Source organism: Solanum lycopersicum, chromosome 10 (assembly GCF_036512215.1).
Source record: "Solanum lycopersicum chromosome 10, SLM_r2.1".
NCBI classification, from domain to species: Eukaryota; Viridiplantae; Streptophyta; class Magnoliopsida; order Solanales; family Solanaceae; genus Solanum; species Solanum lycopersicum.
The window spans coordinates 60,059,111-60,085,065 of NC_090809.1; the positions used below are offsets into that span (position 1 = coordinate 60,059,111).

The 25,955-nt window shown below is 31.4% G+C and overlaps 2 protein-coding genes and 1 pseudogene across 4 annotated transcripts; all 3 read right to left on the reverse strand.

Moving 5' to 3' along the window:
* Positions 1–2,894: 2,894 nt before the first annotated feature.
* LOC101246877 (transcription initiation factor IIB-2) lies at positions 2,895–8,446 on the reverse strand. 2 transcript variants are annotated; one of them, XR_738235.4, is made up of 8 exons: positions 7,959–8,446; positions 5,911–5,935; positions 5,117–5,246; positions 4,899–5,029; positions 4,654–4,742; positions 4,298–4,424; positions 3,677–3,753; positions 2,895–3,342 (listed from the first exon to the last, which is right to left on the reverse strand). XR_738235.4 is itself a non-coding variant. In XM_004249189.5 (7 exons), exons 1-7 carry the CDS (start codon positions 8,306–8,308, stop codon positions 3,209–3,211), a joined length of 936 nt encoding a protein of 311 aa, XP_004249237.1. In that variant the 5' UTR covers positions 8,309–8,446; the 3' UTR covers positions 2,895–3,208. The 2 variants fall into 2 exon arrangements, 1 of the variants encoding a protein (XP_004249237.1); XM_004249189.5 differs by lacking the exon at positions 4,298–4,424.
* Positions 8,447–10,688: 2,242 nt separating this feature from the next.
* Positions 10,689–14,456, reverse strand: LOC101266576 (transcription initiation factor IIB-2). Of its 2 annotated transcripts, none has more exons than XM_004249169.5 (7): positions 13,959–14,456; positions 13,215–13,239; positions 12,563–12,692; positions 12,354–12,484; positions 12,162–12,250; positions 11,509–11,588; positions 10,689–11,302 (listed from the first exon to the last, which is right to left on the reverse strand). In XM_004249169.5, exons 1-7 carry the CDS (start codon positions 14,300–14,302, stop codon positions 11,160–11,162), a joined length of 942 nt encoding a protein of 313 aa, XP_004249217.1. In that variant the 5' UTR covers positions 14,303–14,456; the 3' UTR covers positions 10,689–11,159. The 2 variants fall into 2 exon arrangements, with proteins under 2 accessions (XP_004249217.1, XP_010312094.1); XM_010313792.4 differs by having other exon boundaries at positions 10,689–11,299; positions 13,959–14,450.
* Positions 14,457–18,584: 4,128 nt separating this feature from the next.
* LOC112940241 (small nucleolar RNA U3) lies at positions 18,585–18,743 on the reverse strand (annotated as a pseudogene).
* Between the last annotated feature and the right edge of the window lie 7,212 nt (positions 18,744–25,955).

The window sequence follows — 25,955 nt, forward strand, 5'->3', positions numbered from 1 at the left end:
TTTAATGCATTTCATGATTAATTAAAAAAAGTGATAATACACAAGTATCCTCTCAATCTATGTTCGAAATTTCAGAGACACACTTAGATAATACTAGTTATTTCATTAATAATTTTATACCCCTTTTCGGGCCTATGTGACACTATTTTGTGGGTCCGATGCTGGTTGATTTTTTTTCAAGTTAGTGTCACGTAGGCCGAAAAAGAGTAGAAAATTACTTATCATATAAATTCAGGGGTAATAGGACCTTAGTATAATATAAGTGTGTCTATGAGATTTAGATTGAGGGCTACTTGTGCATTTTTCCATTAAAAAACGAAAAAAAGTGCACTAAGTAATTATACCACGTGATTGAATAATATAACTTTTTCGGTTCAAATTTGTAGAATTTTATAAAGAATATGAAAAAACATGATATTATATTGGCATAATACATACATTGGACCCTAAACTTAGCTTCAAATTTTAACTTTGACCTCCAACTTTCAATAAGCACAAATAGGCACTTTAACTATTCAACTTTTAAATAAATAAATACATGAGTCCTACATGACACAATACACGTAGAACACCACGTAGGACAAAAAATGACATGTAGGATGACATGTAAGACATGTGTGTCTATTTGTTCAACTTTGTACAAGTTTAAGTGTCTATTTGTGCACACCAAAAGTTGAAGGACATAAATATGATTTAAAGTCAAGTTAAAGGACATATTTATGTATTATGTCTACTATTATGGAAGATGAGAGGAATTAAACATTTTAATCAAACTAATTATAGGTAACAACTAAAAATTAAAACTTTCAATAAATCAAACAAATTATAGGTAACAACTAAAAATTGAAACTTTCAATAAATGAGGGAATACGAAACAACTTTCTACAATTAGATTCAATGTTTATTGTTTAGAAGTCTATTAATTTAAGGGAAAAATGATATTTATATCCCGAATTATCGTAGATGGTATATGTAGATACATGTCGTCTAAAAACTAGAGCAAATATACATTTTATACTAACGGACATACATGTACCATACTCTTATCTATCGCCGACATTTATTAATATAGGACCGACGGATAAAATTATGTCACGAGTCCTTATTTAGTCTTCTGTTAAAGTGAAGGATATATGCTCTAATTTTTTAACGGAAGAAACACCAATGTCCCAAAAATATGACAGAGGATATCTACATATAATTTACAATAGTTCGGAGGAAATATTTGTCCTTTTGAGGTAAAAGTAAATGAAAAACATATTTTTTTGGCCTAATTTTGAATTGGAATTGTAGCCAATTTCTTTTTTTTAAAAAAAAAAAAAGTCACCATTGGTTATTGTTATAGCCCTCAATAATTGCCTATTTTTTCACTCTAAATAAATTATTGTTATAACCCTCAATTAGTTGCCTATATTTTCACTCTACATAAATTATTGTTATAGCCATCAATTAATTAAACTAAATCATTGATATCAATATTAGACATTTGACAGTTGACACTCATTCAAAAAATAATTTGAGGAAATAAAGATGATAATTAAATCTCTTTTCTATAAATATGGTTCATCTAACATAATAAAAATTGATTTCTAAATATTGATAAAGTAAAATAAAGGTAAATATGAATAAAATATAATAGTACAACTCACATAACATATTGTGCAATTAAGTACTGTAGTATTAATTTTTTTGTTGTTGACTTATAATAGCCTAATTTTGAATTGCATTTATAGTCAAATTCTTTTGAAAATAGCCACCATAGATTATTGTTATAACCTTCAATCAATTACCTAATTTCCCTCTCTACATAAATTATCGTTGTAGTCTTCAATTAATTAAACTAAGTCATTGATATAAGCATTAGACATGTGAGGGTGATACTGAAGAAAATTTGTTGCATTCTTGGAAGGGTTCGGTCGCCTCTTTTCTCCACTTCTGTTCTGAGTTTGATGATTTTTTTGGTGAATGAATCGCTTAGGGAAAGATTTGACTAAGTTACTAGGCTTACGCTGATCAAAACTATGTAATTTAGAGATCAGACGTAGTTTAAGTGTCAAATGCATAGGAAAAACTATCAAAACGACCCTGACTTAATTCTGACGAAGGCCACCCACGGAGGGACCTACAATTCGTGGGTTGACCTACCAACCATAGGTAGAGGACGTCGGTCAAGTCTGCCCGTCAGGGTTTCATTAAAAACGAGTATAAGTTTTTATTCAGAGATGTGATTTTAGCAAACTTAGTGACGTTGGAAAGAAGATCCAATTATCTTTCATTTGATAGGTCATGGCCACCTAATCCTTTTGTGCTATGAATTATGACCGTTTGATGTTCACCCAACACCAATTTCCCCTCTAAGTAGTTGTTGACCCTCACCTACGGTCCGTAGTTCCAACCACGGACCGTACTGGTTGATCGTGCGCGGGACCAGAGACTATACAGATTCGGGCTTTAACGAAAGAACCTCACCTACAGTTTGTGATCCTACTTACAGTCCGTGGGTGGTTCGTTAATACTGGCACCAGTTTTTCTAAAAACTAGAATTTTTTCGTCTAGAGATTCGAGGTGTTACACATAACATATTGTACATTTAATTGCACTGTTATTCTTTTTTGTTGTTGGCTTATATATAAGCTAATATGATTATATATATATCTTAAACCATTGATATGAGGTTCTTCACATGTCTTACACGCGGAGAAATAAATGTGTGGATTGGATCCCTGCTAAGTTTGATTTGACTCAACCTCAAAATACAATATCTTGTACTATATTAACTATTGGTTGTCTTCTACTAAGGCCACCACCAATTGATGGTGCAAGTGGGAGGTAATAAATATTTTGTAAAATTAATTCAAATGTGATAATTTATATAAAATAAAAACAAGATAACATAAACTCGAGTCGACAAATTCATAAGATCCTTAAAAGAGGATGAATGAAGTTAAATTTGGAAACTACATTTTCATGTTAATGAAGAAAGAGTATCAACTTTAAGGAAAAAGAAACATTTACAACTTGTAATCTTAACTTGAAGATCTATCCTAAGTTAGAACTGTTTGATAATTGAATGTGTATTAGCCCACATCTTGGGGTAAAAGAAGCTTCCCCTCCTGTTAATTTCATCGAAGGGTCCTCCGATACACAACATTCTTGAAGGCATTTTTGGAAAAAGTTGTCACTTGTTGACATGGTTAGCTTAGCTTCATTAAGGACTGCTGAGGTTTTTTAGGTCCTGACCCTGTGCATACCAATTTGGTATTATCTTTGAGAGATGTGGGTATAGATCCTTGAATGAATTCCGGATCGTACCTTCAGCAACTCCAGTTGCAAGTGACACATCTGCATTCATACAGTTCTTTACATGACATGTCGGATATTCAATATGCAGATGCTTCAGATAACAACAATTAGCAGTAATATGAGTGGTGTTTAACCTCCAATGTAACTCATCATCCCCCAGGACAAAGACTTCCAATTCAAAATCGTCGTAGGAAACATCATGCAATTTTAGAGGCGTGGGCTAATCTAGCAGTATAAAAATGGTATAGGGTATGAGGTTCATGACTAGAAATACGGGGGAAAGCTCGTTGCACTAATGCAATTCCTATAAAGGAGGGAATTTGGTGTCTAAGCATTCATGTCAAAAGAAAGAGAATAATAACATTTTCATTACCTTTAACTGGCTTCTTCTCATCCGAAAGCTGGGTGACTATGTAGATAACTGCTGCAGCAATCGAAATGGGACTTCTCCTGCAGTTTCATATAGAGGAGTAGATACATATGGGTATCATATGACTGTTGAAGCATTTTGGAAAATGGAACAAGTAGCATGACCAGCTCTTTGAAAGATGCCAAGCAGTACTAAGTGATAATTGTATCTCAAGGAGGGGAACAGATATAAAAAATTCCTCGTTCCAGCGGAAGAATATGACAAGTAACTAAATTGTAAGAAGCTACATAACAAAAACAACACCTCAACCTCAAGCTAGTTGAGGTCGGCTGTATGAATCCTTATTAAGCATGGGAGCTAGGAATTGGTATTCAGGATAAATAATCACTCTGTAAGCCTGTACTTCTAAAATCTTAATTCAAGTTACACCAGGAATTCTTTTACTTAAAGATCAAATGTCATGACTCATGAAAAATCGATCGCAACAAGAAATATGTGAATACATATCTTAGCATCCCAAAAATGCAATCATCCTAGAGGCAAGCTAACCACACAAGGTAACAGATAAAATGAAGACTAGGTCCATCTTTTGAACATGACATGAAGAGAAAGCATAACTCATACCTTGCTTGCTGCTGCTAAGGGTCATGGTTCTGCTATATAGTTGTATTATCTTCTGATACCAAAAACGAACACCACCATCGTCATGTATTTACCTATTTAACTACCATATCCATGCTTTTGTTCTCTACTGTAGTATAGTGAAATTTACCATGTAAGGAACAAAAACTAGATCTTCTTATGCTTAACAATCTACATAGTCATAGAATTAAAGACTCCTCATCACCCACTAATTTGAAAACACATGCTCTCCACTTGGAAAAAATGAGATCAATTTTAGTTACATGCAACATTTAGTTTGAGCGCTTGATAAATCTGGAATAAGCATCTGCGAATCAACATAATACAAGCAAAGCTACCTTATGTCAAACTCTTCAGATTTTTTGACTGCTTCTTGAGCAGCTTTAACTGCTTGATTTGTCATCCCAAGATTTGAACAAAAGCGTCGCTAAAAGTTAAAAGCATGTATCAGTAACCAAGTTATTAGAAACAGCAAAAGTTCGATAGGAAATTCATTTTAGAAAAATGGTAGTTAGAAGGAGAATGTAGTCTTTTTTTTTTTTGGTAATGGAGTCTCTCTCATACTTTTACAAATAAACCTCACCATGAAATCCCCAGCATGTATAGTTCCCATTTCCACTGATTGACCCATCTCGAGCTCTAGTTGTTTCACTATGTATTCCTTTGCTCGGCCAATTTCCTTCTTTGTAGCTCCATTCGCAACAGAGCAAATTTCTATTTGCATTCCACAGTTTGAAGAAAGCTCATTCATATTGGAAGTTAAATCAGGACACCAAAATGACAAAAAGTCTTAGGCTGTACCCTTCACAGTTCGAGGCTTGTCTTCTTGTCGACAAGCAATATATAGGCAAGCAGCCAATATAGCATCCTGGTTCCTTCCTCTACTAGATTTTTGATCTTCTACCTTCTTGTATATCTCATTAGCTCGGTCCTTTGAACAAAATCTAAACCATTATAATGAAATACTGAACAAAAATTATCTGTGGCTTTTAGTGTCTAACTGTCAAATTACTTAACATGAAGTACAGAAACATCTTCAAGTACACCTTTTAAAAAGATCATAACCTAAAGTCCTTGGGTTGTTCCTTATACTTGTAAATGTTAAAAGAGAATATCCTTATAATGTTAAGAAAACAATACTATGACGTACTCTAACAAAAATTGTTAATTCCTGCCATGAGATGTCTGGCGTATTGTCAAATACAGGGTCACAGGACAAAGACAAGCTCCAAGTTCTAGAAGAATATACTACACCACTCAGGTCACAAGCAAAAAAATACACAAATAGCTTCCAAATTTTATATCTCTGGCCAAATGAATCAGTTGTTAGTAGAGGGCCGGCAGGACGGTGCATACTATACCCATTAACATTGTTGAATATTGAACTGTGTATTCAGCTGAGTGATGAAATGAGCAAATGAATCAGGCAGCCTTAGCTAAAAGAGAGAATATGACTCTTCATACACATTGAATTAAATTGGAAAGACAAAGTAACTGGACACTTCTTAACACAAGCATATATCTGCAGAGACTTCCTGACATCTCAATGTCATTTGATTGAAAATGAGTATCAGGACTTCAGGAGTAGAACATACCTTTATGGTTGCAACCAGGCCCAACCTGAAATAGGTATAATTGCATCAGCCATATCTTTTTGGAATTCCGCATTATAAGTTCAGCTACAGTCAATATAATAAGGAGCCAGACCAGAGACATACTTATAATGAATAGGTTTCACATTACTAGTTCATTTGGCTCTAATAGAATAATGTAACAGAAGAGACCAGAAGAAACACATATATAGAAAAAATACCAAAACCAAGAGCACTGTTTGAAGAATAAGTTGAAATGTTTTAATGTATAATATATGAAGTGGTGGACAAATAAAACAAAAAAGAGAGCAAATTGTACTGATTAAATAAAACTTCTTCAATCAACTTCCCAACCTACAGAATACTTGAGAGCAAAAAGTGTATGGTGTAATTCATTGTATGGACTAAACTAGTTTCCTTGGAAAATGAAATGACAGGAAAAACAGAATTACAACCAAACGAAGTTCTCTATGGCTCCAGGGTGATTATTCTGGGTGCACCAAGACAACTTTCAAGGTGAAAAGATGTGCGATGCTTCCAGCCACCTAAGGAACTGCAACAATACTTGAAGTCCCAACAGAAATTTTTCCAATAGTGTAAAGGCTAGAAGACACTTTACGAATCGAGCCATGAGAGTTCTTGGCAATTCGAAAACGAAGCAAATGCCTTGAATTTAGTAAGAGAAAATTACAAGGTGCAAGTTTCAAAATACTTCCATCTTTTGATCACAAAATTGTTGTAGATAGGCAAGTATTTTCTATTTGTAGTCTACAGGATACACATTCATCTTGTCTTTCAGAGGCATCTAAACCAATTTCTCCTTAACCGTAAAAAAAATTATTTTTTTGTCTAAAGCAGATGAGTCTAAAACTTTTTTTTTCTTATTTTAGTAGACAATACCACTATTTTAAGGCAATGAAATGACTTTGGACTAAACATTTGTAACTCCTACACTATAAGGTGGCATCAAAAGCACAGAACATAAATAAAAAAAGAAGCATAAAACAGAGCATTTTCAAACCAAGGCATATACCGTAGAAAGTCACTACAAAGCAAGGTTTAAAGCCAATAATTCGAATTCCACTTTCAACTGAAAATTGCAATAGTGCTCTTCTATCACCACTATTTTGGAACCAAACGCTATGCTTTTTATAAACTACACTCATTTACGGCTCATCTGACTGTCATTATCTTGTCTATTGCTTCTTCAGTAAAATGCTCAACCATGGTCCAGCCTGGTAACTACTGCCAGTTTTTGCAACCCATCATATGAGCATTGTCAACCTTAAAGAATTTTTTCATGCAATCAAGAGTACACTGCACACACCACTATGGGCATTCACCTCATCAAGAAGATCATAAATACAAAATCCACACATATGCTTACCCTGCTGTTTAGGCCAATAAAAGAAGACTAAGTGATTCAGCCAATAATATTCACACTTGACCACAACATAGACCGCTTGTAACAAAAAAGAATAGGTAGAGCAACCAGTAAAGATGCAAACTTTTCTCACACTAACTATATGATATCATCACCACACATCATTTTCAACAGTAATCAATCCAAAAAATACACTTTTTACCAAGACATTCAACAATTTAATGTTCCCAGCTCAGCGCTTGAGTGCCCAAGCAAATAACACCAACTATACCAGTAATTTTACTCCAACTCCGGTAATCAAATAAACAGAGCGTGTGAATCTCGACTCACCTAACCAATAAATACATGACATCTTTTATACTAACTTAAATCACTTACAACAACAAGAACATACTTAATGTAATCTCACAAGTAGGGCCTCACGAGGGTAGTGTGTACGCACACCTTACCCCTATCTTAAGAACAACAGCATACTCAGTGTAATCCTACGAGTGGGAGTCAGGAGACGTTAGTGTGTAAGCATATCTTTACCCATTACCTCTACATTTTGGGAGATAGAAAGACCGTTTCCGATAGACCTCAGCTCAAGTACAGAAGCCTAAGACACAATGCACCACCATTTACACCCAAAATGAAAATAGTAAATTGAAGGAACATTATAAGGTACCTATCAGACATAACCCCAATAGCTTTAAAAGCCAAAATAAGAGATCGATCAGCATTCGACCCACGATTCTGCCATCGACCCAAAGACGATGTCAAGAAATCACTAGTGGTTCCATTAGGTTTTGAGATCACTGTAGATAACCCACCATCAGAAAGCAATGGATTATTCGGTCCACCAACTCGAACCGGGTCATTATCACCCGACTCATTAGCAAAAGTTCTCCACTCAGATGTTTCATCAATCGAATGAGATTCCAAAACTAACCCACATTCCGAACAAACCATATCACCAGCTGAATGATCAAATACAACTTCTGTGCTCTTTCTACAGTCCGAACAGTACGCATCCATTAGTGACAATTTTTATGTCAAAATGTGTAATTTTTTGTACAGATGTGATTGAAATTGAAAAAGATGAAATGGGTTAGTTGTGATTTTGGTTTTAAAGATGAAAAAACCATTGATTTGTTGTTGTTGTGAAGAAGAAGATGGATTTATAGTTAGGCGGAGGAAGTGGCGGGGGAAATGGTGAAAGAGTAGGAAAGTCATGTGGTTCTTGTGGTTATTTTCAGTTTTTTGAATTTTTGACGAAATAAAGACAAAAAATGTTAATTTATTTTTTTATTTAGTTCGTTTCTAAAAGAATTATCTTTTATTTTCGTATATTTTATATATATTTAATTTAAAATTTTAAAAATATTATTTATCTTCTTACAATCACTATAAAACTAAAACATGACCAATAAAAATCCTATCTCTTTTTGTTTGATTCTCTTGGGTCTTAGATATTTGGATAAAAATTTGTTAGGTAAGATAAGTTAACTATGCATGCATAAATGTAATTATTACATCCTATAGCTATACATATATACCAATGACATGTAAAATTTTAAGCATGTTGTAATACATTTTTTTAACTTGTTTAAGTACATGCAAATATATTTTAAAATTTTGGGTTATTAGTGTGTATCATGTATTTATGATGTGCTCAATTAGGACATATCATATTTCAAGTGTGTAAACTATATTAACTAACAAATAGCTTTATACGAGTAGAAACGATATAGTCAACATTGATACTATCTCGAATTTATAAAAAGACATCTTAACTTTGTAACTGTCCTATTATCCCACTAAACAATTTTAAAAATAAATTATTATACCATTTTTCGATTAATCCCAAGTTTTAAGTAGCAAGTATATTCATACACCAATCATTATACGACACATTTAATTTAAATGTATTTTTTTATCTTAAGTTTTTGCTTTATTATTTTTTAAAAAAACTTTATTTCTATCTCTCTTATTTTTTGACTTTTAATTTTGATTCATCTTAAATTTCACTTCATCTCCCACCTCCCACTTTCAAGTGATTCATTCTTCCATTATCTTTTTTTTTTCTTCACCTCCTAAATTCATATTATTTTTTAGACTTTATTGAATTATTGATAGCAAAATTAATTATTTTTCTACTAAAATTTAGAAGGTATCATAAACTATTCATTTTCATATAAATTTATAATTAGAAATGATAATTTCAAAAGAATCAATTAATTCCCAAAAATTTAAAGAACTTAATTGAAATCGGATAAAAAAAAGTATATGATATTTCCTGATGATCATGAAATCTAATGGGTTTATCAAATTGTTCAAAATTTAAGAAAATATTTAAATAAAATTTTAAAATTAAAGAGTAAAATTAATAGTAATAAAAAAGGAAGGTGAAGTTGTGGTGAGAACGATGACACTGAAAGTAAGAAGCTTTAATAGATGGAGATGAGAATGTATTTTTGAAGAAGAAAGGAAAAAAAAGGAAAAAAAGTTAAAATAATAAGAAAATATATATTTTATAATAAAGTCCTTATAAAAAAAATTATATTATTTATTATAGGTTACTCACTCTCTTTGAGAGAATGCACATCACTCTCTATGTCAGGTGGACGAAAAATAATATAATTATATATATTCAAAATTGTTTAGTGGACTAATAGGGCGATTGCACAATTAAAGTGTTTTTTTTGAAAATTCGAAATAACTTTAACATTGACTTTATGTCTTTTCTCCTATACAAAACACCATATATATATATATATACATGCATAGCCTGTGTCTATGGTTTGTTTTGAAAGTAATGTGCGAATATAGTACAACTTTTTCTTCTAACGTATTTTTGTGGTATTATTTAGAAACACTGATAATATAATAAATGACTTGTTTTAATTTAGACTAGCAGAAGGAAACAAAATGATGATTGCATTATGAATACTAAACTTATAATGTATATCCTTTAAAAAATTGTGTTGCTATTTTAAGACGTAACAGAAAGAGAATGTATCATATCAAACTAATAACAAATCATAAATGTATGACAAATTTAAGACATTAAAGAAATTTATATAGTAGCTCATTGTTTTTCATTTGTTATAATAATGATATTTATATAGTAGCTCATTGTTTTTCATTTGTTATAATAAACTCGATTAGCACATGTTTCTTTCTCCACATAAACAAGACAAAAAGATAGCAGGCCAAGTAAAGAATGATTGTATGGAAAGGAAAGGAAAAGAAAAAAAAGATGGGCTAGTATAAGCCAATTATTATTAATATGATGTGCCAAAAGAAGCAGCAAAATGGATAAGATATTAGAGAAAAATATTTGATCATAAAAAAAGAAGATAAGAGAAAATGGATAAGATATTTGCTTCACAAAGATGACAAAGACACGATAAAGTGTAACGTAACAAGCAACATGGAGATATACGATTTATTAATGCTGCGTCTTTAAAGATATTATGCAACAGACATAAATTATCTCGCCAGTGAGAATATTTTTCAATGCAAAAAAACGAACAGCAACATGGTTCGAAAAAGGAAGTAACCTCACCAAATGATGGATCTTATGGAAGACGAAAACATTTCACTTTGCATGACAATGTTTAGCCATACAAAAATTGGACAATTGCCTATGAAATCTGTAACATTCAAAAAAAAAAAAGGAACCTATTTGTGTTTTAGGGAAGGGGAAGAGATAAATGAAAAAGAAAATAATATGGATTACTCTGGTCTAAATGACCTACGGTGCCTTGTGAATCCAGAACACAGGGTAGCCAAAACTCCGCGTCTGATGTTTTCTCTGTTCGAATAATTCTTACAGACTTGAGGCCCTATAGCAGATTTATAGAGCTCAACGACTAAGGTACTCTTATGCCTTTGGACTGCACAGGCTCTTAAGGTCCTTGTCTTTCACGTACCATTCTGGAATTATTTTGGAAGCATGAGGATAAAGATCCTTGTACGCGTTCTTGATTGTCCCTTCTGCAACAGTGGTTGCAACTGAGATATCTGCTGCAAGCATAAACCGTTCAGATGTATATACGAAACTAGCATATACAGGTACAACCAAGACTTAAAAGCAGCTAGGCGACCCCACATGAAGCAATTGGATATAGAAATGCATCATTGTGCACCTACTTAAGGAAGCATGAATGTAAAGGAATATACATTGCCTCTTTGGCTCAAGATTGCACAAAGAGGAAGGTTGATGTTCTAACCTCGCAGAACAGGTTTCTTTGAATCTGAAAGTTGAGTGATCATGTATATTATTGCTGCAGCAATTGATATAGGACTCCTCCTGCAAAAAGGAAAATAACTATTAACGATCTAATCCACCAACCTTAGTCTCTAGTGATTTGCTCTTCTTTCCTTTTAGCAATTTATTTTACTGGTTAAAACTCTAAGAAAAGAAACTAAAATCTAGTTGTGAAATGTCCACGAAAATCTCTTTAATGAGACTTGCATATAACAGTCATTTAAATCAAACAAGTGGGATCTGCCAACCTTTTTCTTAAGAGGGTGGAGCAGGGAAGACGTTCAAGCAAGAACTTAACTCGGTTGAAAAAATAGCTCCACCCCTATTACCCAGTGACTCAAGTTCTATCAATTTTATTTTTTTTTAAAAAAAAAATAGAACTTCTCTTAAGTTCTCAGAACAGAATAAGTGCCAAAATCAAATTTATGGAAGGTCCATTTAATATGAAAGAAGAGAACTCAAGGGACTGCAAAAATCAAGTAGTTAACCCAAAGAGTTCACATGCAGATCCTCAAACAAATGACTTAAACCAGCCTCTGGATTATTCTGTGGGCCAACGTATGTGTTCACCATTATTAAGAACATAATCAAATCTATACAAACAAAAATGTGTACCTTATATCAAACTCTTCAGCCTTCTGAACAGTTTCTTGGACAACCTTAATTTCTTCATGGTTCATACCAAGGTTAGAACAAAAACGTCTCTGAAGATGAAGAATAGTTCATGTCAGGATAGCATAAAAGAATAGTCATATCACACTTGCGCCCCCACAAAGAGGCCGAAACCTACATATTTAGTAGACTCACCAGATAGTCCCCAGCATGTATAGTTCCCATCTCCATTGATTCTCCCATTTCAACCTTCAATTGTTTCACAATGAACTCTTTTGCTCGGCCAATCTCCTTCTTACTAGCTCCATTGGCAATTGAGCATATTTCTAATCAACACCCAAAGGTTTAGAGTTCACACACAAGAGTAAACTGTTAATCTACATGATTAGAAATAATTGCCACACCTTTTACAGTGCGGGGTTTGCCTTCTTGACGGCACGCAATGTAGATACAAGCAGCGACCAGAGCGTCAAGATTCCTGCCTCTTGTACACTTTTGGTCTTCAAGCCTCTTATATATCTCACTTGCTCGATCCTGCACAAGATCAAAGAAGACATATACCAATTAGTGCAAAACAAGACTTTCAGCAATAAGAACGATCAGATTAATCCCAAAAAGAAGAGAAAAAGGCTACATCAAAATACTCGCTGCGATAAGGAAAAAAGATTGTAACAGATGACATCCCTTAACATATCTAGGGGAATACCCTGCAGCAACAAGACTATCAAATTTTGGTGCTTTCACAAAAACACAGTATACTTAGGCGGAGAAAATTAATGGTTTCTGTTTTCTAAAACAAAATAAGATGGACAAAAAAGGGTAATAAATTGCAATTACATGTAATTAACTTATAAGATAGACAAAGGGACTAAGCAACAGACAACAAAAGAAAACTTTAAAGATGTTAACACGCATATAAATTAAGCGATGGAAACACCAAATAAAAAGAAGCTGCACTGTCATATGCATCAACTAAAAAGGTGCAAGAGAATCCAAGAATGCAGACAGATAATTCTGTGATGCCCAATTAACTTAAAAGAATACTAGAGAACATACCCTTATAGTAGAAACAAGGCTCAACCTGCAAAACATAGAGAGAGAAAACTCAGTTCAATCGATGCACAACAAATTTCCAAGCTTCCAAAAAATTAAAAGGAATGATACACCTCGCTGAACCAGTATTATCACTTCAAATGTAGTTGTAACAAAAGGCCAACACAAATACCATCTCATAAGAGCATGGGAAGGACAAAGCAGATGGCTTAATTAGCGTAATAACAACACCAAGCCAATCAAACTATAAATCCACATATCATCCCAGAAATTTCTTCCCTCCAAAAAAGTTCAATCAAGGAAGGGAGAAAAAAGCTAATACAGTTGTACTCTTCAAAGTAGCCATCCTACATATTCAATTTCATTACCAGATTCTATAAGATTTAACCTATTTCATACCAATAGTCACTATCACACAAGCCCTGGAATCCGATCAGTGATCATAACATAAGCTCATTTTCATCTTTTAACCCCCTCCCTTTTCCTCATCCTCCTACTACACATCAATCAGAGGCAAGTTATCATCTATATAAATCATCTATATCCAATCGGATCCATTCGAGCCCAATTCATTTTGATACCCAATCATATGATACTCCAAATTTCACACTACCGACATTCAAATATCTAAACAAAATAAAACCACAAATTCATAACGTAAGTATCAAATTCAACTAATACTTCATGAAACAAAACTCAGTAGGGTTCATCAGAAACAAAAGGAAATAAAAGCAACAAGTAACCGACCTATCAGCCATGGTAGCAATGGCCTTAAAAGCCAAAACAATCGCGCGGTCAGGATCACCACCACGATTCTGCAACCTAGCAAGAGAACCATCTCCATTACTACCATTAGGCCCTTTAGATATCACTGTAGAAAGAGCCGCATCACCGAGTAACGGGTTAACGGGTCCTCCAACACGATTCGGGTCATCACCACCCGACTCATCAGCAAAAGTACGCCACTCAGATGTTTCATCAATTGAACGAGATTCCAACACCAGCCCACACTCCGAGCAAACCGTATCACCGGCGGCGTGGTCAAAAACCACCTCCGTGTTCCTCTTGCAATCCGAACAGTACGTATCCATTACAAAACTGTTTCGACCCGATTCGATCGTAGATGCCGGAAAACCTAGCGATTATGATTCCGGCAATCGATGATCGGAAAAAGGGTACCAGAGTTTTTGAGTTTCTCTCTCTCCAAAATTGTGCTTAGTTATGGAGAGGAGTGAGAGAAAATTAGAAGGGTCAAAGGGGTATTTATAGACCTAAATTCAGAATGCGGGTCGGTAGAAGTGTATTCGGTAGGGCCCATTACTGTATTTTTTTTTCCTTATTAAAGAGTTACGTTAATCTATTTTTAGGTTAAAAAAACATAAATAAATTTGTTAGAAATGTTGATGAGGTATACGCCGTTGTAGTTCAACTTAATCTGATACAACAAAAGTTATAGTAATAAATTTAGTATACTTTTATGTGTGATATATTTGTATGTATACATTTTTTGTGTCTATTTTGTGAAAGATAGAAAAATATTTTCGATAGATTTTTGATTCATGTAAAAATATTTTTGATAGATTTTTGATTCATGTAAGATGTATCAAACTCAAGTATGAAAAAGAAATACGGTAATGAAGAAATCATGTTAAGATTAAAGTAGAAGAACAATATCAAAACGATAGATAATATGCAATTGAAGTAGAGGAAACAACAAATAATAAAATCAAAGAATAATATAGAAGCGAGGAAAACTGAACAACGCTCAAATATTTACTAACTTTCTACCATGATCTGATGAATTTTTTTCTATACCTGATGGTTTAAATATTGGACGGACTTTCATTCCACATACTTGGCTTCAAAATACGACCGACTTTTTTAACAACTCATCAAACATTTAGTCCTTTCGCGCTTCATCTTCTTTGTCCATCTGGCAATAGGGTTTATTTATGTGATACGCTAGATTTGTCTTCGCTTGTCGGTCGATTCTATTACTTGACGGTTACATTCATTCCCTTCGCACTTTACATTCCCTATCCATCTGGCAATAGAGGCTTATCTATGTGATTAACTAGGTTTGGCTTCGTCTGCCAAATTATATTTCTTGTCAGTTACTATATTCATTCTCTTCGTGGTTCACCCGTCTATACGCCTGACAGTAAGGACTTATCTACATGGTTCGCTAGGTTTATCTTCCCATGTCGGCTAACTTCGTTGTTTTTCGATTCGATAAACGTTTTTGGTATTACGAATCTCTACGCATGTAGATAAAGTTATTCAATATATATAAAACAGCCGGATAACACTTAAATTAATTTGAATATTGATCGTTTATGTCAAAAACAAAAATTTATCAGTATTGATGCATAAAATTTCAAGTCGGGAGTCTATCGAAAACAACTTACTTATATAGGGAAGAGATAAGGTATGCATACGCTCTACACTATTCAACCCTACTTTATCAAATTGTACCAAGTATTTTATTGTTGTATTAATACACAAAATTTGGGCATACAAAATTATTATTATCAGTAGTAGTATTTTTTAAATTCACTTTTTTGTTTTACAATATTTACTCTAATAGGATGAATACTAATTTGTTTCTCTTTGATATTTTTCCATATCAGCATATGGGGACTACACCATGGATGGAAAGATTGTAACTTGATATTTTTCATAAATCGACAAAAATAGAAAAATTATAAGAAAAATTGACTTAAGAGTCAAATCATGAAATGTTGGTGCTTGAATAATTTTCATAAATTGTCAAATATAGTAAAAATATTAAAATTTGATTGATGAATCAAATCATAAAATGGTGTTGATTGATTAATTTTTATAAATTGACAAATATAGAAAACTTATCAAAATTTAATTTGATGAGTCAAATCATGAAACGTTGTGGCTTGATTATTTCTCAACAATTAACAAATATAGTAAAATTATAAAAATTTGATTAATGGTTATTGTTTGATTATCGTGAAAATATTCTTTTTTATGATAAAAAAACATACCATAATGCAAAAAAATAAAAAAAAATTAAAAGAAACATACCATACCGACAACAAAATCCAATTAATCAAATAATGAAATGTCATTACTGATAATTAATATATTCTAAACGTGCCATAAAATAGTAAAAGTATTTGATAAATGAGATGTATATGCATCAAATTAATTGGTCACTTTTTTTTTAAAAAAAAAAAGTATATGCATAAAAGTTTCTAATAAATTGCATTTGTTGCGTATTCTTTTTTAAGTTTTAGAAATATACATAATGTGTAAGTAATTTTACGGGTCAAATAGTTTTATAAGTTCTTCGTAAATATATTTTTAGTTTTATATCTGTATATAAAAATTCTTATTAATAAAAACAAAAAATATACAAATTATGTACATGAAAAAAGTATTCTAGTTAAGATTTTTTTTTCAATTCAAAATATAATGTAAAGCGTTATATTCACCCATTTCTGTACAAATTTATGGCTTCAACACATATGAAATATTATTAACAATTAAAAGAATGAAATTGTTTTAAGGAAAAAGAATAACTCTTGAGAAATTTCTTAGCAATTTCCATTGTTAAACATGAGAATAAAAGAAAAGGTGTAACATATAATTATTTTATATATATATATATATATATATATATATGTATAATTGGCAATAAGAGAAGGAATATTCCTTGTCATAATGTGATCATCTGTTGTTTTTTTAATTGTTATTTTGTTTTTATACAGACATAAATAAGATTTGAGTACATTATATTCTTCTTTAATTTTTATTTGTTAAATTTCATTAGTATGTTATTATAATTTTATAGATGACATTCTACTAATTTTATTGTTCAATTCTTTTGAATGGTATAAAAACACATAAACCTTACTTAATGTTTTAAATTAAGAATTAAAACAAACAGAAATGTACAATTTTGAAACTTACAATAGTTATGTATTTGTAACGTATAATTTAATTGATTATCCATACAAGTTGTAACTTCCTTTTTTAATAAAACAAGTTGTAACTTATTCAATTGAACTAAAGCTTGGTGTTCCATAGAATAATTTTTTGTTGCCTTTTATGATAAATATTAAAAGAAAAAAATGAAAAAAAAAATGACAAAGAACTAATAATTCATCTAAATTAGTACCCGTTTTCTATTTTATTTTGAACAACTACTCAATTTTAAGTAATTTCCAAGCAAAATTTTCATACTAAACATGTATTTCATATATGTATAATTGAGCGCGTATATATATATATATATACATATATATATATATGAGAAAAAAAAATTAAAATGTTGCTATTACGTTTGTTAGATTTGTTGTTGCTTAAACAACTTGATTATTAAAGCTTGTTTTTATGATGTATCGAATTTATATTTTAAATTAGAGTTTATTTACAGTAGATTTAGGTATCGGATTACTAAAATTTTAAGAATGGTTTATTTATTTATTAGCAAAACAAATTTAAATACGCACGGCCAAAAATAAAACAATTCTCACATTCAAATAAAAAACGAACATAGTTCAAATTACTTTTCAAGCAATTAAATTTATATAAAACAAACATAAATTAAATTGGGAAACTTAAATACACGATAATAAAAAAATATTTACTATTTATAGTAACAATAATTTTTTTTCACTTGACCATTTTTAATTTATTTATAATACAAGTTTAATACATATCACAAAGATAAATTTATTATTCAAATATAATATAAGTTTTAATGATGGATAATGCATTTATCACATATTTTAATATACTTATAATACAAAGTGACAATTTTTTACCAAATAAACATAATATATTTCAAAAACAATTATAATTCAAATATATTGCATGCATAATTCACTTTTAATACATATTACAGATGTATCACAATATTATTATAAATATTGCTAAAATCAGTAATTATTTTAAAAAAATATATTAATTCATGTAATTTTTCCTAAATTAAATGACGATCCAAAAATTGGATAGCTCAACAAAGAAAGAGTGGTTCGTGTGGGCCGTAGGGTTGGTAGCCGCCAGCCCTTTTGACTTGGGCTTGCTATAAAGTAGACCCAAGATGTAGGGCTAAATTGTTGGCCCACTAAAGTTATTAGAAGAATTGGATAATTTATCTCTTTTTTTCTCTTCTTTTTTGTAATTGTGACCAAATTAAGACACGTATAACAATAATCTGAAACCCATAATCTAATTTACCTCATTGCTTTATAAGATATAATATAATTTTTATACATATTTTGGGTTTTGATGATACCATGAGTCTAGATCATAATATTTGTGATACTAAAGTCAAAATTTGCATAAGATATCGAATAGGTCAATGTAGATATAATTTCAGCAAAAAAATAAAAAAGTTTGTAAGATAATCATTAGACCATTTAAGAACGATCATCTATGGCACCATGCCCGAGGGCTATGGAGTCTATTAATAACGCTCTGATCTAATGGCCACGAGTCATCCACCAAACTTCGTATGAGCCTATAGAACAGATCCTGTTCAAGTAAGGTCGTGACAGGTATTCCCATTGCTTGACAATTAAAAATAGACTTCTAATGCTACGTTGAAGCGATGTGGGAAGATGTAGTAAAATCATTTGGAAAGAATTTAGGCCCGGGTTTTATTTGAAATGTGGCCCAGTAATTTGATTAAATGCCTTCAAGATAGAGATTGATATAGGTTGCCACTTTTTTTATTCAAAAACTTCTAAATTTGCAATCAATAAGTTGCAAACCAACTCTAATTATTAACTATACAAGGCAAGGCCATGCATACCATGGTTCTTTGCGGAGTATATCTCACATCCAAACATCAGATTGAGAGGATGGGGCAACGCATATGAAGCTCCGGTGGAAAGTAAATACCACCCATATGTATGTTTCATAGGTCCACGATTCTTCGAAAAAACATGTTATAACTTGACTTGGTTGATCCTATAAAACTAGCTAAGCCTTGTTTAGTTGTTTTCCTCTCTTCTTAATTAGTGGAAAATACTCTGTGACATTCTATAAGTGACTTCAACGAGTCTACAAAGCTTTGTGTTTCTTGTAATTGGCCCTAAGCTCATACATGTGATCAATTTAATTTATCCTTAACTTAATAAGAACATAAATCTACTTTGAAAGGATAAAAGTATTCATTTGTTGCCTTATGAGTTGCCAGAAGAATCTTTCACTGTCTTAGCTCAACACAACCACATAAACAATTATTAATGGTGAATATAGCAAGTAAAACTTGGGCAAAAAAGATTCAAGAGTCTCTTTAGACCATCTCAGCACCAAAGATTGGGTCTAAGAACGATCATCTATGGCACCATCATTTTGTCGAACCCGATTATACAAAGACTTATAATGCAGTTGTTGATAAAGAATTGAAGACAATATTGTTGTTGATCTATGGTAAGTGATGTGACAAAATGATATTAATTTCTCTATTTCTAGAACTTAATCTTTGTCAAAATAATAAGATATAGTAATCCATTCACACTAGCCAAATAGGAAAAAGGAAAAAGGAAAAAGTCGTGATTGGTGAAATATCTAAGGGTTGGAAAGCGATTTACTCTCTTCCGTTTTAATTTATTTGACACATTTTTAATGATAATAAGTTTTTGTCTTTTATTTATCTCTTAATGAAACATTATCGCTATATACATATTATTGTACATATTTAAGGTCACAAACTTTTAATATGATATTTTCAAAAGTCTTTATATTTTTCCTTAATTTCGTCCCAATAAAATTATTTCACGTTAAAAATAAAAAGGAAACTAATATAAGGATTATATGATATTTTGCATTATGTGGTGGGGACATATAGAATTTGCCAATATGTCCAAATACCATGAATGAAATTTTCGGACCCCCCGTAATTGGATAAAGATCTAGTCATGTATAATTAGGTCAAGTAATGTTCAATGACCTTATAGATTCATGTCATGTGTACTATGTAATAATTTATGATTGAGATTTATTTAAATTATATACTCATTATAATAATAGCTAATAAAATAACAAAGTTGTCAACTTTTTTTTTTATTTTTTTAAAACTATCGAATAAACAATTAAGTGTACCAAGCTAATATTTTCAAGAAAAAAATTAAGATTGACAGGAATACGCAAACTTCCTGACTCTTTACCCGCCAAACTTCTTCGGGAGTAATTTTACACATGCTTTCTCCAAATTATGAAGTGACCTCTAAAAATACATCAAGTTATTGAGTTCTAAATAGTAATTCAATTAAAGAACATGATAATATATTAAAAAAAACTTATTTCGAGGTTTTCAAATAATTATAAAAATATATTTATTCAGATTCTTCAAAAGTGTCGAATTCTTTAAAATTAGAATCATTTAAAAAAATTAATACAAGTACGAGGTTTGACAGGTAAAAAAGTCGAGAAGTCCGCATATTCCCGCCAGTCTTATTTTTTTCTTGAAAATATTAGCTTGGGTACACTTAATCATTTTATTTGATAGTTTTAAAAAATAAAAATAATTGATGGCTTTGTTGTTTTTATTATTAAAACGAGTATGTAATTTAAATAGATTTTAACCATAAATTATTATATAGTACACATCGCATAAATCTATAGGATCATTGAACATTACTTAACCTAATTATACTTGACTGGATCGTTATTGATTATAATCAAAATCAAATTGATTAGTTGATTTTTAAATTTTTCAAAATCAAACAAACCAATCGAACAAAAATAACCGTCGATTTAATTATTGTTGGTTTGGTTTGGTACAGTTTTTCTGATTTTTTCAATTTAAAAGTAATGAATTTTTTGAGAAAATGCATATCTCAATAGACACAAACACCTATTACATGAAACAATCCATGTGAAAATTATTATCTGTTCAATTAAGCAATATTAGAGTTATTATTACACGAACAAAGTGATTTAATTAAGCGAGTGTGACTATCTTATGTGAGGTAGGGTAAATAAAGTGTCACGACCCAAATTTTGCAAGTTGTGATGGCACCTATGTTCTCAACCAATAGGTAAGTCAACCCAACATATTAATCCAACTAAACCAACAAATGAGTAAAAAAAAAGACCAACGCTTAGCAAGAATCTCCAACATTGAGTTCCTTATAAGTATGAAATGCGGAAGATAAAATATATCACCCCAAGAATTGGTGTCTTAGGTACAAGAGCTTCTAAAATTCGAAGCAAGTCTGAAACTAAATGACAAATCTAACATAAGGGATATCATGTTTGAATACTAATAACAGAATAAATAAAAGATAGAGGGAGGTGTGGGCCACGGAACAGCCAAGCAGCTCACCACAACTCCAAGAACTTCAAGCCGGACTCAATTTGCTCCACGAGATGTGCTCCTACTCGGAATTGAATCTGCACCACAAAGAGTGCAACAAGCGTAATATGAGTACGAAACCACGTGTACCCAGTATGTCTCATTGACCGACAACGAAGAAGTAGTGACGGGAGTTATATAAGAAAATAAATTCTTAGATTGTACAAGTATATATATATATATATTACACTTACTATTTAAGTTTCATCAATAAAGGAAATCAACATTTAATATTTTCCAAACACCAAACGAAACATATAGTCATCAAGAATGAATGATGGGATGAAATGCAATGCAATATGATGCCATGAAATGATATGTTTCAGAATACCCAGTACTCACTCAACCGTATATACATGATACTCCTCGGAAATACATCGACAGTTCATGACCCATGGGAGACTCGCGAGGTCCATATACCGACACGGACGATCTCCACGTGTCTATGCGGACGATCTCAACGCACTATCATAATATCAAACAATTTTCGCACGGACGGTCTCCACGTGCCCAAATTTCAATCTTAACATCTCACCATCCTCAGCACGGACGATCTCCACGTGCCCAACTTATACTCAGTCTCATCTCTATGCATGTGCACAATATTGTTTCAATAGAGGGGATGATGATGCATCTCAATCAATCAATATGAATATAATACATAACCACCTCAATTATCTCAACTATACAGGTGAAATAAATAAAACACAATCACAGAGGAATTCAAGTCAATAATATATCAGCTAATGCCCATATGCTTTGGCGTTCTCAAATTTCAGTCCACATTCTATAATAGTACTTTTCCTTTTTATAACACCGGTACTCGTACCAATGCCCGTCACACCATTGATACGAGACCACCATCTTTCCCCCTTACCCCTTGTCTATTTTCATTTTTTAAATCTTTAATTAGGAAAACGTCCTTCAACAAGTCTAAAAAGTCTTAACATACCTCAGATGCCGAACTTGTGCCACAAATCTTTTAAGATTTTTCCTTTCCTTTTCGCAAGGTTTCAGAACGTTCCCAATCTACCAGTTTTGCAATAGTCGTAAGTAAGCAAGTTTGTGAACATTCAAATTATTATATGTCTATCATAGACCTTAAAAGTCACTCATATCTTTACTCAAGCTCTAAATCTTGATATAATTTATATGCTAAAATTATCATAACTGTTAAATTTCAAATCATATAATATATATCAAAAAATTAATTAACTATCTCAATATACCAAAAACTAGTATCTTAATTTGATAAATAAATAACATAAGAACCAATTCCACCATTTAAAAAAGTATGTAACATGACCCTTTTTACTTTACCTTCTGTCACGACCCGCCCGATACCCAGGCAGATCGTGACCTGCCTAGGCAGCCAGCAGCAGGCGCAAAGGGGCTAGCGGCCCACACCGGTCAGCAGACCAAGGTGCAAGCGCCCAAGCAGGCAGCAGTTGGAGGGGCAGTCGTTACAACCGTTTCGGCAGTTTCAGCCGTTTCAGCTGTTACAGCAGTTACAACCGTTACAGCTGTTACTGAAGGTGAAGGGGCAGCAGTTTCAAGCCTTGATGAGGCTTGCTCAAGGCCTCTAGGACATGGGGGCAGACTAGTCAAGGCTAGGAGTCCTTTTTTGGAAGACTTAGAAGCATGTCTTGTGGGCATGGACTTAGGGGCTTGTATATAGTGTAGCATTTATTTACTCTTAGTGTTTAGAGTAGTATAAATAGGTAGTCATTGTATTTGTAATACATCTATCAACCAACATATCAATACAAGTCTTTTCTTCCAAAATTGTCTTTTGTCTTTCTTCTTGATTTCTCTTAGCGATCCAAAATTGTGAGGCTTACTTGAGTTTGTGAGATACATGAAAGATTCGTGAGCAAACCGTCAAGTGCCGCACGGAGTCTTGTCTAGATTGAAAAGTCCGTGACACTTCATTCTGCAAAATGACCATTTCTACCATAATTATATGTCCAAGTGCCAATCATTGGCATGATTGCCTACTGATTGACACAACTTTTTGTCCCCCAACCTTTTTAATACCCAAAATAAAATAAGAATAATATTAAGAGAATTATGAATCAAATTATTTTCCAAAATCTGTAACTTTTCTCACGCCGCCGAACATAAATCTTAAATCCTACACATTACCACTGCGACAATCATTAGCACTTATTAGGTAATCATTAGGCCATTCTACTATTAGCAGTATCGATCAGATTGCCATTCCCCACATCCCCACACATGACAAGAAATTAAAAACCTTAACTTAACTACATTGATTCTAACGCTAACCTACAAGTAAATAATTAAGTAATGTATTCATTCTCACTTTACAAATTAAATATCCCATTTTTAGAAAACAAAAAATCAAAAGGAGTTACCTGAAACGATCCTCAACTAAGTTTGTAGGTTTCTTGTTTCCGTTTGTGAGAGTCCTCTTCTCTTTCGTTCTCCTTTTTTTCTCCACTAACATATTATCTAATTATTTATTTAATAAAGTTTCATCAATTGGGTACTCATAGTTATCTAAAAGCTTAAAAATAACCCTTTAAATTTTCAAAAGGAGCCAAACTAGTCGTAGTTCTCAAAACGACCTAGCGGGTCATTACATAAAGACTAAAACAATGCATTTTGGTGGACTTGGACTTAGGATTATAATAGTTGAGCTAAAATCGGTAAAGTTAAATACTTAATTTGATAAAAATTTAACAAAATATTTATCATTTATGTATAAATAATACATAAATAAACATAAAATTGATGTATCTAATTTATTTGTTTGATCGGATTATTTTTATGGTTATTTTTAGCAAAACGAAAATCAAATCAAATAATGTCTTGTTTTTTAAAATATAAAATTAAACCTAATTAAATTAAACAAAAATCAATTTATTTTAATTAATTTAATTTAAATCGCAATCTGATTTAATTTTTAATCATAAACATGAACACCCTAGATTAACAGGCCCAAAAGATTTTTGAAGCAAAGAAGTATTTTCTGATATGCACATTGTAGATAATTTAATTTCTTTTATCTCTATTTTTTTCATGTTATATAACAGCAAAACAAATTATTATTATTTTGTTTCTTTGCGTACACTGGTCAATCTTGTAAAATTATCATCTATAATAATATTTATTTCGCTCTAATTTCAATTGCACGATTAAAATTTTAAAAGTCAATACATTTGAAATTCATTTTTTTCTTTATTTGGGAACAAATTAAAATGTTCACAAAAGCCATAAACGCTACTAGATTATTACTCAATCATTTAAAATTTATGTTACATATATAAATTTTTTTAAAAAAATAAAAATAATTGTAAATAGATAATTAATATATATATATATATATATATATATATATATTGTTTCATTCATAATAAAATAAATCCATACAAAATCAATGACACATGAACTATAAACTGAAACAAATTTAATAGTATTTATTTAATTAGTCCACGCTAATTATTTAAAATTATCTGAATGGATGCTCATCTAGAAGATCTTAATTAAATTCTCGGTCATTTATCTAAAAAATAAAATAAGATTAAAAAGAGAGAAGAAAAGTGTTTAATATATTACCAAGTGCTAAATTGCTTTTCACGTGATTTATTAATGAATTTTTGTTCGATATTCATATTACATTTTAATTTAAATTTGAATTCGAAAAATTTAATATTAAAGATAAATTACTTCCTTATAAAGACGATTTTATACATAAAGAACTTGAATTCAAAATCTATAATTAAATATGAATACTTACCACTTTATTATTATTCAAGTTGATATGATTGGATTTGAATTGATCAAATCTTGTCACAACACAAATAAGTACTAGTTTTAGCATGATGATGTTAAATTTGTAACTTTAGTCTTCACATCAAAGAGATTATTTAACAAGTAAAACACTGATTTTTTTTTTTAATCTTTCTAGAATATGGTCACCAAATTCTACCAAGCTAACAAAATAATAAGAAATAAAACACATTCTCTAGAAGTGGACTAATTTATATTAATTAATCCAATAGATCGTCTAGAAGATGCACATGACTATATTCAACACATTATTATATGGTATTAAAAAAAGACATTACTATATACTCCCAATTCAAAATAATAATGTGGGCGAATAACAACATAATTTTTACGCAAAATCAAAATCTTGAAATAACATATTCAAGATTATAGATTTATCACGATATATATTTAAAATCATAAATTTAAAAGATAATTAATTTATAATATATTAAAAAATTATAAATTTTAATAATTTTTTTATATAATTTAATATCTAATCAAACATCGTCAAAAATATTATAACGTACGAAAACAAGTTTTCTTGCTATAGTTGTCCTCCTTCTGCAACTATATAAAAAGCATAAGTTTCAAGAAAATATTAT